This window comes from Cenococcum geophilum (assembly GCF_001692895.1).
Source record: "Cenococcum geophilum 1.58 unplaced genomic scaffold K441scaffold_83, whole genome shotgun sequence".
In the NCBI taxonomy this organism is placed as follows: Eukaryota; Fungi; Ascomycota; class Dothideomycetes; order Gloniales; family Gloniaceae; genus Cenococcum; species Cenococcum geophilum.
Genome location: NW_027137641.1, coordinates 332,292 through 348,834, shown reverse-complemented (window position 1 = coordinate 348,834; position 16,543 = coordinate 332,292). Strand labels below are relative to the sequence as shown.

The following is a 16,543-nucleotide window of genomic DNA, read 5'->3' as shown; positions in this document are numbered from 1 at the left end:
CTCTTATCTCGTCTTAAGAATCTTAAGCCTTTAGCCTTTTACCTTTATTAAGTGGTAAGCTAGCACTAGCAGTCGTCTACTTACTTAATTATCTTTAGATATTACTCCTTCCGTCTTATAAAGTAATAGATACCGTATCTAACAGTGTTATAATACCCGTTACTAAACCTTACTCTATAGTGGTCTTAGTCTCTACTTTTATTACGTTATTAAGGTTTAAATACCCCTAGTTAGTTCCTTTACTATCCTCGTCACTGTTAATTAATAAGTACTCCAACTCCATTATTATTATTACTAATCTTTATCCGTATATTGCTGTAATATCTTAATCTAGCTTATAGAGTTAATCTTGTTCTTTATCTAACTCTCTAATTTCTTTAAGTTCTTTTAACTCTAGCTCTTATAGCTAATAGCTTGCACAATACTTAGCGTCTTTATAAATTTGGTATACGTTGTTATAATAAAACGCAAAACTTCTAATTAAATATTCTTTTGTTCCTCGCAGTATACTATTATCCCTCTATACGTATATATTATATACTATTAGTCTAGTTCCCTTTACTATATAGTAACTCTAACTACTTTTATAGTCTTTAGTAAAATAACCCTATTTTCTGCAATTTATATAAGCTCTATTTTTAAACCATTGTTTTTGTTATAGAGTCCGCTTAAACGTCTTCTGCTGCTAAAATCCTTAGTTTAGCCTCTACTCCTTAGTCCTATAATCACTTAATCCTTAACCTTTAGGTTTTTATAGTTTCTTACTCCATCTCTTATAGGTTTCTCTAGTACCACTTAGGTCTATTAGCTCTGCGCTATACTATATTTTCTAATTTAGCCTAGGTTGTTATGTACTTTATATTTTATATAACTATAGAACTCTATCCTAGCCCCTCTTAGCCTATTCCCTTTAGTAGATCCTATTATTAATCTTTATTACTTAATCTATTAGTTCCCTTAGGGTATTCGCATCTTCTATTAGGATAATTACGTCCTAGACTTTAGCCTTAAGTCCCTATTTATACTATGCCATAAGCGCCTTATTATTCCACTTAACTTATATTACTAGCGTTTAGAACTACGTTATATACTTAATTGCTAAGGTTTATTACGTAATGTCTTAGAGTTTTTTTTCTGCCGTAGTCGTTGCCTCCAGGTCTCTAAACATTTGTGTAAGTCGCTCTGCGAATTCGCCCTAACTTAAGAACATAAACTGTACTTCTTAGTTCGTAGTCATTATTCCATTTACTTATATCTCTATAAGGTAAGGCTTAAACTATTTAAGTGCTTTTCTTAATAAGAATAATCCTACATACGCTACTTAATCCATAGGTATTAGTAGCTTACCTCCTTCTTACAAAACCTTAAAGTGCATTTATATAAGGAATCCTTTAAACTTTAATCTCTTTTCTAACAATCTTTTAATTAATAGTAGCTTAATCTTTGCCGTACCTATCCCGTTAATCCTATTTTTGAATATTATATTATCTCCCATTAACCGGTTAACTATCTCTTATAACTATCCTACTGTTATAGGTTGTTGTAAGTTAGTATTTACTATACTGGTATCATTACCTAATCTTAAAGTAGTTGCCGCCGTTAATAGCGTTATAGTGGCTGCTTTTAATAACATGTTGTTTAACTTATTAAAACCGTAATTATGGTAGTAATTATATAACGGAGCCTTGTAGTAAGAACTACGGTGGACTTATTAATAGGCTAGGTATATAAGTATTGCAAGTAAGTTAACAACGTAATAATAACTAGTGGAGTGGTTGCCTAACAGATTAACTTTAATTATATTCTAAGAATTACTATAAGGAAGGAACTATCTAGGTAGGGACTAAGGGTCCTTAAATACACAACCGTACTCCTATGAAATCCTTCTTGTACGTAATGTACGTGTTATACGTATTGTACGTGGACGTATAATGCGTATACCGCGTATACTGCGTACAATATTATATGACTCGCTTACCACTCTTCATTATATGGTTCCACTGGTTCCATCCTAAACCGTGCTTACATTAACCAACTAGCTTCTTCCGACTCCTCTCCAAGTAGTCGTAATATCGTACTTAAAGCGTTCGTAACACAGGGTAGGGTAAGCTTAGTATAATATTATGGCTTAAATAAATGCCTCTAAACCGAAGCTTAAACGAATACTATATTATAAAGATACTAAGCTAAGGAGAAGGAAAAGGGGTTACTAGGACCGATGTAAACAAATATATAGGGTAAGCCGCTAAGGCGCTAGCTTTAGGCGAGCTAATCGTAGGTTAGCAGAATTTGGCAGAATTTAGCAGGTAATATGCAGTAGCGCCGTTACAAGAGGTACCTTAAGGGATATTAATATTACCTGCTATAGTTAAAACCCCTTATAATAATATAGGGTATATAATAATATCTTCTATATTACAATCTACACCCTTAATTAATCCTTTTTTAATGTAATATTACGATATTCTGGCTTTTAGTAATATTGTTAAGGTATCTTACTAATATTGGTATAAGCAGATTTTAATTTATTAGATTTGACGCTTGCTTACTACATATTTAGCTATTAATAACCACTATATAACGATTTAAATCTATTAAAATAATCCTTAGATCTTACTCTCTATACTTAATTCTACCTTATTTATTATAGTAAGATATTAAAATTCTAAAAGATAACGCCGTTATAGGTTTTCTAACTTTAAATATTAAAAAATACACGCCTATTACTAAAGTTACCCCTACCTATTATAAAACTAGCTTGCTTAATAGGCTACTAACTTTTTTTATTATAGAATTAATTAATCCTTAATATCGGAAATACTTAGTAATAAGTTTAAGCACCTTAATATAGCCAAATTGCTATATAGGTAAGGTACGTCAGGAAAAAAATTACCAGCATTTTTACAGCATTTGGCAGCATTTAGCGGCCAAATGCGCATTCCGCGCACTATAACGTGTAGCGTATGGTATCGACTAAGGTGCGGCATACTGCTGCATTTAATAATGCAGTGTGGTATACTGCTGCATTTAATAATACAGTACGGCATACTACTGCGTACTGCTATATTTAACAATATAGTGCGGCATACTGCTATATTTAACAATGCAGTGCGGCATACTACTATATTTAATAATGCAGTGCGGTATACTGCTGTATTTAATAATACAGTGCAGCTAATTACGCATTTTGCACTTAATACGCAATTAATATATAATGCCCTCCTTACACATTCTATATATAATACCCTTCTCGCGCATTCTATATATCTTACTTACTTTAAGCAATAAATAAGTATTACTCTTCCTACGCAGTTAGTGCAAAATAAATTATATTATTTTAGATAATTTAATATAATATAGCGACGGTTCTCTTCTATCTACCTACTTACTAACCTACCTACCTTCCTGCCTGCCTACCTATCTGCCTACCTACCTACCTGCCTACCTGCCTACCCATCCGCCCGTCTATCTATCTGTCTATCTATCTATCTATCTATCTATCTGTCTGTCTGTCTGTCTGTCTGTCTGTCTATCTGTCTATCTATCTGTCTATCTGTTTATCTATCTGTCTATCTGTCTATCTATACCTACCTATCTATACCTACCTATCTATACCTACCCGTCTATGTTACCTTGATTTAATTGATCAATCGAATCGTTTATAGTGTTCGCTGGCTGGTTGTTTGAACGGTTGTCTAGCTCTAGTGACGGTCGTCTAGCTCTGGCGACGGTCATATGGCTCCGGCGACAGTCGTCTAGCTCTAACGACAGTCGTCCAGCTCTAGCGACAGTCATCCAGCTCTGGCGACGATCGTCTGGCTCTAGCGACGGTCATCTGGCTCCGGCAACGGTCGTCTAGCTCTGGCGACGGTCATCTAGCTCTAGCGATGGTCGTCCGGCTCCGGCAACGGTCGTCCGGCTCCGGCAACGGTCGTCCGGCTCCGGCAACGGTCGTCCGGCTCTGGCGACGGTTGTCTGCTAGCTGTCGTTCTGGTGTCCCCCTAGGTAGGGAGGATATAAGGAAGGAAGGGTAAAAAATAAGGTGGCTACCTAGGTGTATATAGGGGGTATACTTGGCAGAGGCACGTGTAGAGGCTATCGGGAAAATAGCGGGGACCCGATACGGAGCTTCATGTAGAGCCTCCGTACGCAGAGCTTCGTGTAGAGCCTCCGTACGCAGAGCTTTATGTAGAGCCTTGTGTAGAGCCTTGTGCAGAGCTTTGTATAAGAGCTTTGTGTAGAGCTTTGTGCAGAGCTTCGCGTAGAGCTTCGTGCAGAGCTTCGTGCAGAGCTTCGTGCAGAGCTTCGTGCAGAGCTTCGTGCAGAGCTTCGTGCAGAGCTTCGTGCAGAGCTTCGTGCAGAGCCTCTGTACGCAGAGCTTCGTGTAGAGCTTCGTGTAGAGCTTCGTGTAGAGCCTTGTGCAGAGCCTCTGAGTAATAAAACTGTGTAAAAATTCATTTGCGTAATTAGCATATAACTTTACCTCAATTGCATGTCAAGGAATATACAGTTAGCTGTTAAGTAGGTCAACTGCGTGTTATTTAACTTTTAAATATGTTAAGTAGGTTAACTGCGTGTCAAGGAATATGTAGTTAGCTTTTAAAGTTGTCAAGTAGGTCAACTGCGTGTTATTTGACTTTTGGATATGTCAAGTTGGTCAATTGCGTGTCAAGTTGGTCAATTGCGTGTCGAGTTGGTTAAATTGCATGTCAATTACGCGAAACGCGAAAACCAAAGTCTACTTGAATCTCATCCTGCGAATATTTTCCCGATGTAGTCTTTCTTAGCTTATATTCCATTTGTTATAGTGCTGCAGTAAAGTAGACTAAATAACTACGTTATAGTATAAAGAGGAGAAGAGGCGAAAGGGGTATTATATATAAATAGTAGGGCCAACCGCCAAGGCGCTAGTGGTGGGCTAGCTAATAGTAGGAAATAGTATAAGATAGGTTAGTGCCGTAATAGTACTCCCCTTCCCTAGAAGGTTTAGTTCCTAAACTAAATAAGTAGCTTTAAAATAGAATATTACGGTACTAGCAAATTGCCGTTAAATTACCGTTAGATTGCCATTACGTAATAGTAAACTACGGTTATATAGCCAGTTTAATAAATAGCGTTAGTAGAACTCTATACCGCTACCTAAATTAATTAGGCGTGGCGTTTTTAGTAAGGACCTAACTAATTAGATAACTTTAACCGCTGGTTAAAGTTCTATAAGATCTTAACTTCTCTAAATTATTGTGGTTATTATCTATGGCCTTAGCGTAGCGAGTCTCTCTTATCTTATACCCAGTTTAGGGGTCTAGGCTTTTTAGGGTATTGTTTATAGAACTTTAGTAGTATACGCTTACACCCTTTTAGGGACTTCTTAGGTTCCTAGGTTTTCTTATTATAATACTTCCACTTAATATAATATGTTAAGCCGTGCTCGTCTCTTTATTTATTATATATATTAAGGATTTTTTTAAATTCCTACTTATCCGTAATATTGCCGTTATTATCTTTTTTAGCTATCCTGCCTATAATATTATAGCGTTCCTCTTTATTAATATATGCTTGTGTAACCGACTACTAAGGCTCGCATCACGTCGTAACTCACCACCTCGTATGTCTCACTACCTATGTCTCACTACCTGTTTCCATTACCTATTGCCGACTGTAAGCGCAGTCTTCTTGCCACCATTTCATGTATATATACCACTTGATTTCCATAGATTTACAATTAAGTCGCTCGTTTAATTCCCACACACTGCAAAGCTTACAGCTTGGCTAGGGATCTCTTCTAAGAACTAGAGACGGACTTTTAAAATATAGAAAGACTTATTAATATAAATATAGTTTAGGAGATCTACTATAACTACCCCTCTATAGGCGGCTAAGACGGGCTAGGGTCTATTCTAGTTATTATCCCATTTCCTTTTAGGCCGGTTAGTTTTTATATTTTTAAGGCTAACCATAACTATATTATCCTTTTTAAATATTTTATCTTTATCCCGTTTTATATTAGCGTTATCTTTATAGTGTTGCTAGGAGATATAAGCTAGGGCCTTGAGCTAAGTTAGGATACGCTTAAAGCGGTTAATAATAGCATTAGCTTATAGGTACTCTTTCTTTATATATATAGATAGGGCTAATAGCTAGGGGCCTACTGGTTTAATGCCTAAACGTAGGTTATAGCTATAGTTAGCAAAGAACAGTAAGATTTCTATAGTTTTGTTAACCTAGTTATTTATAGTAAACTTAATAAGGGGGAGCTAATCTACCTAGTTATTTTAGGTAAAGCTTACAAAAGCGCATAGATACTTATTTATTGCTATATTAATAATCTTAGTCTAGCTATCTATTTTAGGGTACTATATAGAACTAGGGCTTAGAGTTACCTTTAGGCGCTAGTTTAGGCGGCGCTAAAAGTTAAAAATAAATAAAGAGCCTCTATCGGAGATAATGGTACTTAAGGCGCTATATAACTTATAAATAGTATAAATAAATGCTTTAACGAGCTTCTTTATGTTTAGGCTGGTAATAGGGATAAAGTATTTTATCTTTATTAGGCGGTTAATAACGATAAAGATATATTTATATGTTTTGCTATTGCGAAGGCACTTAGGTAGGTTAACGACGTAGTTAATAGAGATATTAGTCTATAGGCGGACTAGTAATTTTAGTAGTTTTAGGAAACCAGGTAGTGCTAAGCGTAAGGTCTTTATACACAAGTAGAGAGCGCAGTCTTTTATAAAGGTAGCTATAAACTATAAAATACCTAGCTACTAATAGGTTTAATTAAGGAGGTCTAGTGTTTTAATACGGCCTAGGTAGCCCGTAGGACCCAAACTATATATACGGTATATAACTTCTAGTTAGAGTTTAGATAAATTAGGGATAAATACTTAATTCCTATAGTAGATTAGGCCGTTAATAATTAAATATTTAGATTTATTATAGCGGAGTAACTTCCTAATTTACTTAGGCTAATGGCATACTTTACGGCCTTCCTGTTCGCGTAATGTAGCTAATATATCCCTAGCAAGTTTATTCTCCTTATAGGTATTCTTAATAAGCTCCTTAAGGATTTTTTTCTTAGGCTCTAGGTTTATTACTACAATAAAGTCTTTAACGCTTTAGTTTTAGGATTTACTTAGCAGCTCTTCTAGGATAGCGGGGTCGACTTTTTTTAGTAGTAAGATAACGCGGTTTTAGTGTTATAGACATTTATTACTAGTATTAGCAGGTACTATGCCTAGGAGGCGGCTAAGAGCGTTTAGGATTATAGCTTTAGTGTTAGGCCTATAAGTAATAACAAAATTAAACTAAGAGAGGAACTTAGCCCAACGGACTTAGCGCTAGTTTAGTTATTTTATTATTATAAAAGTCTAGAGGTTCTTATAGTCCGTAATAATCTTAAATAGTTACTTAGTTCCTTATAGTTTAAGGCGCTATTCTTTTAGTGCTTTTATAATTGCTAGGAGCTCCTTATTATATATCTTATAGTTATATTTAGGGGTGGAGTATTTAGCAGAGAAGAATGCGACTAGCTTAAGTTTACCATCTTTACTAGCTTAGTAAAGCACTCCTCCTAAAGCCTAGTTTAAGGCGTCTATCTCTACTATAGTCTTCTTTATATAGTTATAGTATGCTAAAACCGGTACTGTGGTAAACGCTATTTTTAGGGTCTAGGACGCCTATGCTTAATTAGGGCCCTATAACCAGCCAGTGCTTTTCTTTAGTAGCCTAGTTATAGGCTTAACTACCTTAAAAAAGCCTTAGATAAATTATTAGTAGAAGTTCGCGAAGCTAAGAAATTACTATAGTTCCTTAACTAATACCGAGTTCTTTTATTCCTATAAGGCCTGCACCTTCTTAGAGTCCATAGTTATACTATTAGTTAAAATAATTAAGCTAAGGTATTTTATTTTAGTGGCATAAAACTTAAACTTATTAATATTAATCTAAAGTCTAGTATTACTAAGTCTCTAGATAATTTTATTTATATATTTTATATACTTAGCGCGTGTTTTTAAGAAGATAAGGATATTATTAAGATACGCAGTGCAGTAGTTATTAAGGGCGTTATATAAAATATAGTTTATATAGTTCTAAAATATAGCGGGTGCGTTATAGAGATTAAATAGTATAACTAATGTTTTATAGAGCCTAAACTGGGTAATAAATACTGTAAGCTATTTATAGCCTTATAATCCGGATCTAGTTAAATACAGCAATTATATTAAGCTTAGTAAAGTACTTAATACTATAGAGTATGTTAAGTATTTTGTGGATTAGTAGTAATAGGTACCGATTTTTAATAGTAACTATATTTAGGCCTCGGTAGTTATAGTAGATTTATATACTACCACTAGGTTTTATAGTAAGGAGTAGTACAGCGGCTGGTAATATTAATTTGCGGATAAAACCCTTATCTAGTATTTTATTAATCTACTTCTTTATATAACTAAGTTTAGCGGGTAAAAGTAGTCTATTTTTATAATACGGGGCTTCCTTTCTAGGTATAATCTTAATTTTATAGTCCTATGGTTAGTAAGGGGGTAGCTTATCTACGTTTTTAGGGAGAAAATATTTAATATATTTATAAAACTCTTTTAGTAAGCGTTATAAAATATCTTTATAGGTTAATCCTCGTTTACCTTTTAGGAATTTTTTAATATTAGTATTAACTATCTTTTAGTATAGGAACTTAGACTTAGTGTTACGGACGCTTTAAGTACAATATTACGACTACTAGGAGAAGAGTTGGAAGAAGCTAGTTGGTTAATATAAGCACGGTCCAGAATGGAACTGGTAGAACTATATAACGAGGAATAGTAACCGAGGTCATATAATAAGCTCTATAAGCTCTATAAGATCTATAAGGGATATCTTACGTACCTTACGTATCTTACGTACATTATATATAAGAAGGATTTTATAGGAGTACGGTTGTGTATTTAAGGACCCTTAGTCCCTACCTAGATAGTTCCTTCCTTATAGTAATTCTTAAAATACAATTAGAGTTAATCTGTTAGGCAACCACTCCACCAGTTATTATTATGTTATTAACTTCCTGCTATACCTACACACCTAGCCTATTAATAGGACCCACCGTAGTTCTTACTATAAGGTTCTATTATACAATCACTACCTAGTTACGGTTATAAGAAGTTAAACAACATGCCACCAAAAGCAGCCACCACAACGCTATTAACGGCGGCAACTACTTTAAGATTAGGTAACGACACTAGTATAATAGACACTAACTTATAACAACCTGTAATAGTAAGATAGTTATAAGAGATAGTTAACTAACTAATAGAAAATAATGCGATACTTAAAAATAGGATTAACGGGATAGGAGCAGCAAAGATTAAGCTACTATTAATTAAAAGATTCTTAGGAGAAAGATTAAAGTTTAAAGGATTCCTTATGCAAATGCACTTTAAGGTTTTATAAGAAGGAGCTAAGCTACTAATACCTATAGATTAAGTAGCGTATATAGGATTATTCTTATTAGGAAGGGCACTTAAATAGTTTAAGCCTTACCTTATAGAGATATAAGCAAATAGAATAACAATAATAAACTAAAAGGTACGGTTTATATTCTTAAGTTAGGGAGGGTTTATAGAGCGACTTATATAAATATTTAGAGATCTAAAGGCAACAACTATAGCGGAAAGGAAACTCTAAGATATTACGTAATAAACCTTAGCAATTAAGTATATAACGTAGTTCTAAACGCTAGCTATATAAGTTAAGTAGAATAATAAGGCGCTTATAGCATAGTATAAATAAGGACTTAAGGTTAAAGTCTAGGACGTAATTATTCTAATAGAAGATGCGGATACCCTAAGGGAATTAATAGATTAAGCGATTAAGATTAATAATAGGATCTTCTAAAGGGAACAGACTAAGAAAGGTTAGGATAGAGTTTTATAGTTATATAAGGCGTAGAGTACATAACAACTAAAGCTAAGTTAGAAACTATAGTATAGCATAAAGCTAATGGACCTAAGTAGTACTAAAAAAACCTATAAGAGATAGAGTAAGAAACTATAGAAACCTAGAGGTTAAGGATTAAGTAATTATAGGACTAAGGAGCAAAGGCTAAATTAGGGATCTTAGCAGCAGAAGACGTTTAGGCGGACTTTATAACAAAGTTAATAGTTTAGAGATAGAGCTTATATAAATTGCGGGAAATAAGGTTATTTTACTAGGGATTATAAAGATAGTTAGAGTTACTATATAATAAAGGGAACTAGATTAGTAGACAATATATATATATAGAGGGATGATAGTGTACTGTAAGGAATAAAAGAGTGTTTAATTAGAAGTTTCGCGTTTTGTTATAACAACGTATGCCAAATTTATAAAGACGCTAAGTATGGCGTAAGCTATTAGCTATAAGAGCTAGAATTAACAAAGTATAGAGGCACCAATGAACTATCTTACAGATTGGATATTAAGGACGATAAATTTAATATAGGCGAAACATTTAGTAATAATAAGGTAATAAAGGTAGTTTATTAGAAACGTGTAAACCTTAGAGAAGTTACATTAAAAGTAGAGACTGGGACCACTACAGAGTAAGGTTCAGTAATGGGTATTATAACACCATTGGATACGGTATCTATTGCTTTATAAGATGGAAGAAAGAGTGTTTTATAGAGACTAAGCAAGCAGATAAGTACTAGTGCTAATTTACCACTTAATAAAGGCAAAAGGCTAAAGGCTTAAGATTCTTAAGATGAGATAAGAGATGACTAAGATTCTTAAGATAAGATAAGGCATACTTAGAGACCTATAATAGATAATAACTAATAGAGTAGAGCAGTAGCTTAGTTTAGCAATATATAAATAAGCTTAGGATAAGAGTTCCTAATGGTATAAGACTCTTAAGATGAGATAAGTAAGATTTAAGACTCTTAAAACGAGATAAGAATACCTAAGCCTAGTTGGACTAAGGTAGGAGCTAAGCTTAAGTTAGAAGTAAGCTTAGGATTAAGGATTCTATGGGACTAAGACTTTAATACACGGATAAGGACTATTGATGAGGGAATTAAGAAGTAAGAAGACTTTAAGGATCCACTTATAAGACGCGAAAAGAAAGAAACTATAGAGGAATTTAGAGTAAGAATTACCTTATAATAAGAATAGAAACTAGATAAGAGATCTAGCATATTAGGACGTATAAGGGATAGAGCACCCGTACGAAGAATTACTAATAGACCTAAAATAGGCACACTAAGAGCTAAATGGCTTACCAAACTAAAATAAGAAGAGGATCTAGGGATTCTAACCAGGTTCAAAAGTGCAACATCTTCATACCCTGCCGCAGCCTATATGCAAGCTGCCTTCTCACCGGAAACCTTTCGTCAGGCGACCTTTCTTGGCGACGTGCTGCCATAAATCAATCTAATCAGACCGTGGCTGAGAGGATATGTGGCGTCCGTATGGCTTTTGATATCGAAAGATAATCATCTCCACAATGTTATGGTTTATCGTGCGTAGCATTCTCACCTACGGCATCACCTTGGTAGGAAGCGAGTTCTTCATCCTGGGCGGGTTTTGGCTGTATTCAGCCGCGACCTATTGTTCCCCCAATTCGTTCAAGGCTTGGAATGTCAACCAAACATACCTCTGCGCACTTGGCAAAAGAGGCTGAGCCTGCATGTTTGAGTACTAAGCTGCCAGGAGAGGGCCCAACACTCTATTGAATGCACGGAGGAGCATCCGCGAATACGGAGTTGGCGGTAACCAAGACCAAAGTTGAGCTGCGAGCGTCAACGAAATACGGGCAGCGGCCTCTAGATATGGCTGACTTACTATTTAATGCCCATTCTTCAAGCAGCCACGCTTCCTGCGAACTGAAGCCTCATTGGCGGCTTTATATCTTGTGATGGAGGCACTGCCTGCTCATCTGCCCATCAGATTGCATTTTTGCTTCGCTAGTCTGAAGTCTCCTTCCGACCCTATGGATACCGTGCCTCGAACTCTTAAGGACGGGTAAGCCCTCTAAAAATGAAGTTTTCAAGCCGTCGATTTTCGCCTCTCCTTCGCCAGCAGTTATGGCAACCGCACAGTACTTCAACATCCCGCCTATTTTCGACGATGTCAAGACCGGCTATTCTAGCGCTAATACTCCTCTGACATCTCCCGCCGCCTCCGAAAGGCCGGTTTATCATCGTAAAGGACGCCGGTCTCTCGGGAACCAGCTACGCAGCTTTACCAACCGTTTCTGGCTCTGGGAACTTATCGGATGTCTTGTGTCCGTCGTGCTTTTTGTCGCCATCGTGGTCATTCTCAAGCTTGTTGATGGCTATCCGATCAACGATTGGATGCTTTGGAGCCCCTCATCTATAGTAGCATTGCTTGTTTCGGTAATGAAGGGTGCTATTATGATCCCTATTGCCTCTTCACTCGGCCAATTGAAATGGCGATTTTTTTCTTCGGGATCTGACAGATATCGTAAGCTTGGACGTTTCGAGACCTTCGACAACGCAAGTAGGGGAGTGTTGGGGAGCATCAGTTTACTATTCGCACTGAGATTTTGGTGGGTTGTTTCTCTCTTCTTTCTATTCTATTGCGACGTCGTCTCCGATTGATTACAGCCTTGACATTCAAATCGTTCTCCCTCACTGAGAGGACCAAGAAGCATCCAGACTAATTGCTCGCATTGCAAGGCAGGCATCTGGCATCCCTTGGTGCACTGATCACTGTGCTCCTTCTCTCTATGGATACCCTCATTCAAAATTCAATATCACACACGAAGGATATTGTTGATCACCAAGCCTGGGTCCTTCGAACCAATCAGTACAATACTATCTCGAAGTACCCCCTGGGAGATGGCCAGCCTCTTCCTAGCAACAATGTGATGGCTACTATCAGTGGCGAAATGAACTGGCTTAATGGCACTGGGGCGTTTAGCCAAAGGTATTACTGCGGGACGGGGAACTGCACTTTCCCGAAATATCAGACACTTAAAGCGGAGCATCAATGCGTCGATGTTACGGACCGGATCATACAGAGTGAGGGCAATTATCTACACCCTTACGAAAACGAGTACGGTCAACCTATCGAAATTAGCGTTGATAAGGGTGTCGTCTCTGCCATGCCTTCCACGTTGCGCGTCAACAACACGCCAGAACTTCAGGACGTCGGTCCACTCATCGTCAGTTATTCCATCATCGCCAACTCCGATCCCCAGTTTTCGTCTCCAGTTGCGCTGGAGTGCGCCATCTACTGGGCTGTCCAAACATATGAGGCCAAGGTGATGACGACTTCGGACCTCAATTCCATGAGTCTCTACGAAACGGCTGTAGGGCCTTCCTTCACAAATAAGAGCGATGAGGCTCGAACTTTCTACAATCAACTCGAATACATCAGCATAATACCAGACGAATGTTGGACGAATGGGACACGATCAAGCTTCCCCGAGAATGAGAATTGCGAATTTTGGGTTGTATCTGAGTCCCAACTGGCCCTTCAAAACTTCTTCTTGAGTTCGGTAGTAGGTATTTATGCGATAGGTAGCGTCAACAGCACGGGGGGCCCTGAAGGCACGACTTTTGACGTGAGTAGTCTGTACTCGCACACGCTGGTCAGCAGGATTTACCAAGTGTCTGATCCCATCGCGTGGATGAATTATACGGTCGAGAGACTAGCTTGGGCTGTGACTGCCAGCATCCGCAACAACCCTGTAAATTTAACGACTGATGAGTATCGGCCGGCGATGGGCGACAACATCGGTGACGTCTACAAAATTAGGTGGAAGTGGCTGGCCCTTCCAGCTGGTATTGTCGCTGCGACGGTGCTGTTCTTATTTGCCACTTTGCTTGTCTCGTGGAAGCACGAGGCGTGGAAGACGAGCGCACTTGCGGCCCTGTTCCATTCGTTCACCGAAAATGACCGCGCATATTTCGGTGAGGCCGACAAGTACGTCGAGATGCGGGAAATCGGCGACAATGTTGAAGTGAGGATGGCGCATGTTGATGGGAGCCGCAGAATTGTCGCAAAACTATGAGCGGAAATGTATAGCGCCCAGGGAGCAAGTCAGTGGTCTTATCGTCCTTTCTTAATGTCACTATCCTTATCTTGACACAAATTCATCCTTGGTAACTCCCTTACATCCTTTTTCTCTATGGCGTACGCCGGTCGATTGTGTTCGTGGTAGGAACTCATGTAGGTCTTTTGCTTTCTCCGGACAGTCCTATGTATCGTAAGCAATAAAGAGCGTATGAGCAAACTTGCCATATAACTTAATCTACACTTTACTTACTAAGATTTTAATTCAATTTTAAGAGCCTAATTAAATTGAATTGATTTAGTTGCAACCCGGGCGTCGTGTTTACCGTTAGTGGTGTTGAACCTAGCCCTGCTTTAGGTAAGTATTACTAGTCTCCAATTAGGTCTTAGAAAGAGCTAGCTATTTAAACATATTTTTATAAGTCTATGTTGATGGGCAAAGGTTCTAACATATTTAACGAGGGTAAACCCGACGATCTTGTAGGCCGGCACGGTTTTGCAATTCCTTTGCCCTCGCATTGAACAATTTCTTCTACTCGCAAAAGAACACGGTTTCCGTCTTTCGAAACGTCGGCGCTACATCACTACCCCGAACAAGCCAATTCCTGGATCGGTCAGCAAGGTGGACACCTCCGGCGGTGTTTCAACCTCCAACATGTATCCCATATGCGCATATTACGTACCATACATGAATACTCCACACTAAACATTCGGATCCTGCCCCCTGCACTCCGGTTGAAAATCCAGGGTATTAAAGATATTCCTCACAGGCCTCTTATGATGGCGAAGGAAAGGAAAATATCAAGGCCATATGATGCGAAATATGGCGTGGTATTCTTAGGTAAAAGATTGGCAATGGGTTGTTTGAGGCTTCGTTTCGCCGAAATTTGGGGTAGCCGCATTAGGCGCCTTGAATGCCCCGGAGAATGAAACCGCTACACTTTATAAAGAACTAGGAAACAAAACTTGGCATATTAAGAATGTCTCCAGCACTCCATCTACCTCCTCCACACTGGCGCAATTGGCCCTAAATCCATCCCGATCCGTCATCCAAACTCCTCCGCTCCCCATTCGCCACCTTCCATCCATCTACCAACATCATTCAAATCCTATAAATGCTATAAATCCACCCCTCATCCCTCATCCCCAATCCCCCATCCCCTCATCCCTTTAACCTCCCCCTAAGCCCCCATCCCCTTTTCTATCCCCTCCCCTAAACCACCACCGCCCCAACAGCCACAACAATAACCGCAACCACTGCCTCCCTACCCCTTCCCAAAGCAGCCACCGCCGCCCCAGTCTCTTTCGCCGCAGCCGAGGCATTCGGCCCCTTACTCCCAACCGCCGTCGTAGGCGTATACGCTCCCTGGGTCCCAAAAGGCTGCGCCAACGGATCGACCCTCGAACTACTCGTCTTTCCCTCGCTTGACGCTTGTCCAGTAGGAGTCGGGGTGGGAGTGATAACCGACCCAGCAGTACGGATTCGATCTTCCCCTCGGCTGTTGGAGCAGGTCTCATCCATACCGCACATCGGCTTGTCGGTGCCGCAGCAAAACGGGTATGAGAAGTCGGGGCAGGTGTATGGTGTGTTGCCGGAGGGGAGTTGGCAGCATGTGTCGTGGGTGACGAGACAGATGAGAGTGTTGTCGTCTGCGCGACAGAAGTCTTGCACGGAGTCGTAGGTGCCCAAAGGACAGGCGTCTTGGCGCTTGGAGAGGAGGGAAAGATGGGGGACGTGGATGGTGCCGGGGATGAGGGTGGAAGAGGTAAGGATGGGGAGGACGGCAATGAGGAGGATGGGGTGCAGCATTTTTGTGGTGTGGAGTTTTGTATTGTTGTGGGGTTTTGACTGAAGGAGAGTAAGAAATTTAGGTACACGTCAAGCTTTATAGGGTTGAGCATGGTTTTATGTACTCCCAACCTCGAGGGCATCACCGACGGCCAAGCCAAAAATATCCTAGTCTAGCGGAAGTTATCTGGCTACCCACAGGTTCGACAGCATAGTGGTGAGTGTATAACTGTAGTCGCCAGGTTCGCTTCAACCCTGAAGATCTCCGGAAGTCGTTAACCCATCCTTTCGAATACGGGGCCAAGGAGAATTTCAATAAAACCACTGCAAGTCTGAAACAAAGCCTCGCGAACCCTTGAGGCTTGGAAAAGACAAGGTTTAATAGAGTTGATAACTGGTGAGGTGTTTTTGTGGGGTTAGGTTCTGTAACCGCTGTGGCGGTTGTGGCGGACTTGGCCGAAGGCGCGTCCCTGCATGCCTGCAAGGACAGTCCAGTACATTACCAGTACAAGAGAAGGTAGACGAATATGACGGAACTAGGGCGACGAGAAAAGATAAGATTGAATGAAGATAAATTTAAGATTAGGGACAAGGAATAATGAACCCTAAGATACAACTTGTACCCAAGGCCTCACTTCACCTCACCACGCTAAAAGCTCGCTAAGTCTCGCTTAATTTAACCCACTACCAAAACAGTTTACCTTACAGGGTGTACAGCATCCGGTGTCCCCCCTCTGTGCA

At 39.0% G+C, this 16,543-nt stretch overlaps 2 protein-coding genes across 2 annotated transcripts; one reads left to right on the top strand and one right to left on the bottom strand.

The window, feature by feature from the left end:
- The first annotated feature begins 12,119 nt into the window (after nt 1–12,119).
- On the top strand, nt 12,120–14,255 carry K441DRAFT_622702 (uncharacterized protein). Its single transcript, XM_067646016.1, has 2 exons — nt 12,120–12,541; nt 12,676–14,255. Exons 1-2 carry the CDS (start codon nt 12,327–12,329, stop codon nt 14,009–14,011), a joined length of 1,551 nt encoding a protein of 516 aa, XP_067497139.1. The 5' UTR covers nt 12,120–12,326; the 3' UTR covers nt 14,012–14,255.
- Nucleotides 14,256–14,932: 677 nt separating this feature from the next.
- K441DRAFT_670497 (uncharacterized protein) lies at nt 14,933–16,189 on the bottom strand. The gene has a single exon (XM_067650292.1). The coding sequence runs from the start codon at nt 15,821–15,823 to the stop codon at nt 15,227–15,229; it is 597 nt and encodes a 198-aa protein (XP_067497138.1). The 5' UTR covers nt 15,824–16,189; the 3' UTR covers nt 14,933–15,226.
- Between the last annotated feature and the right edge of the window lie 354 nt (nt 16,190–16,543).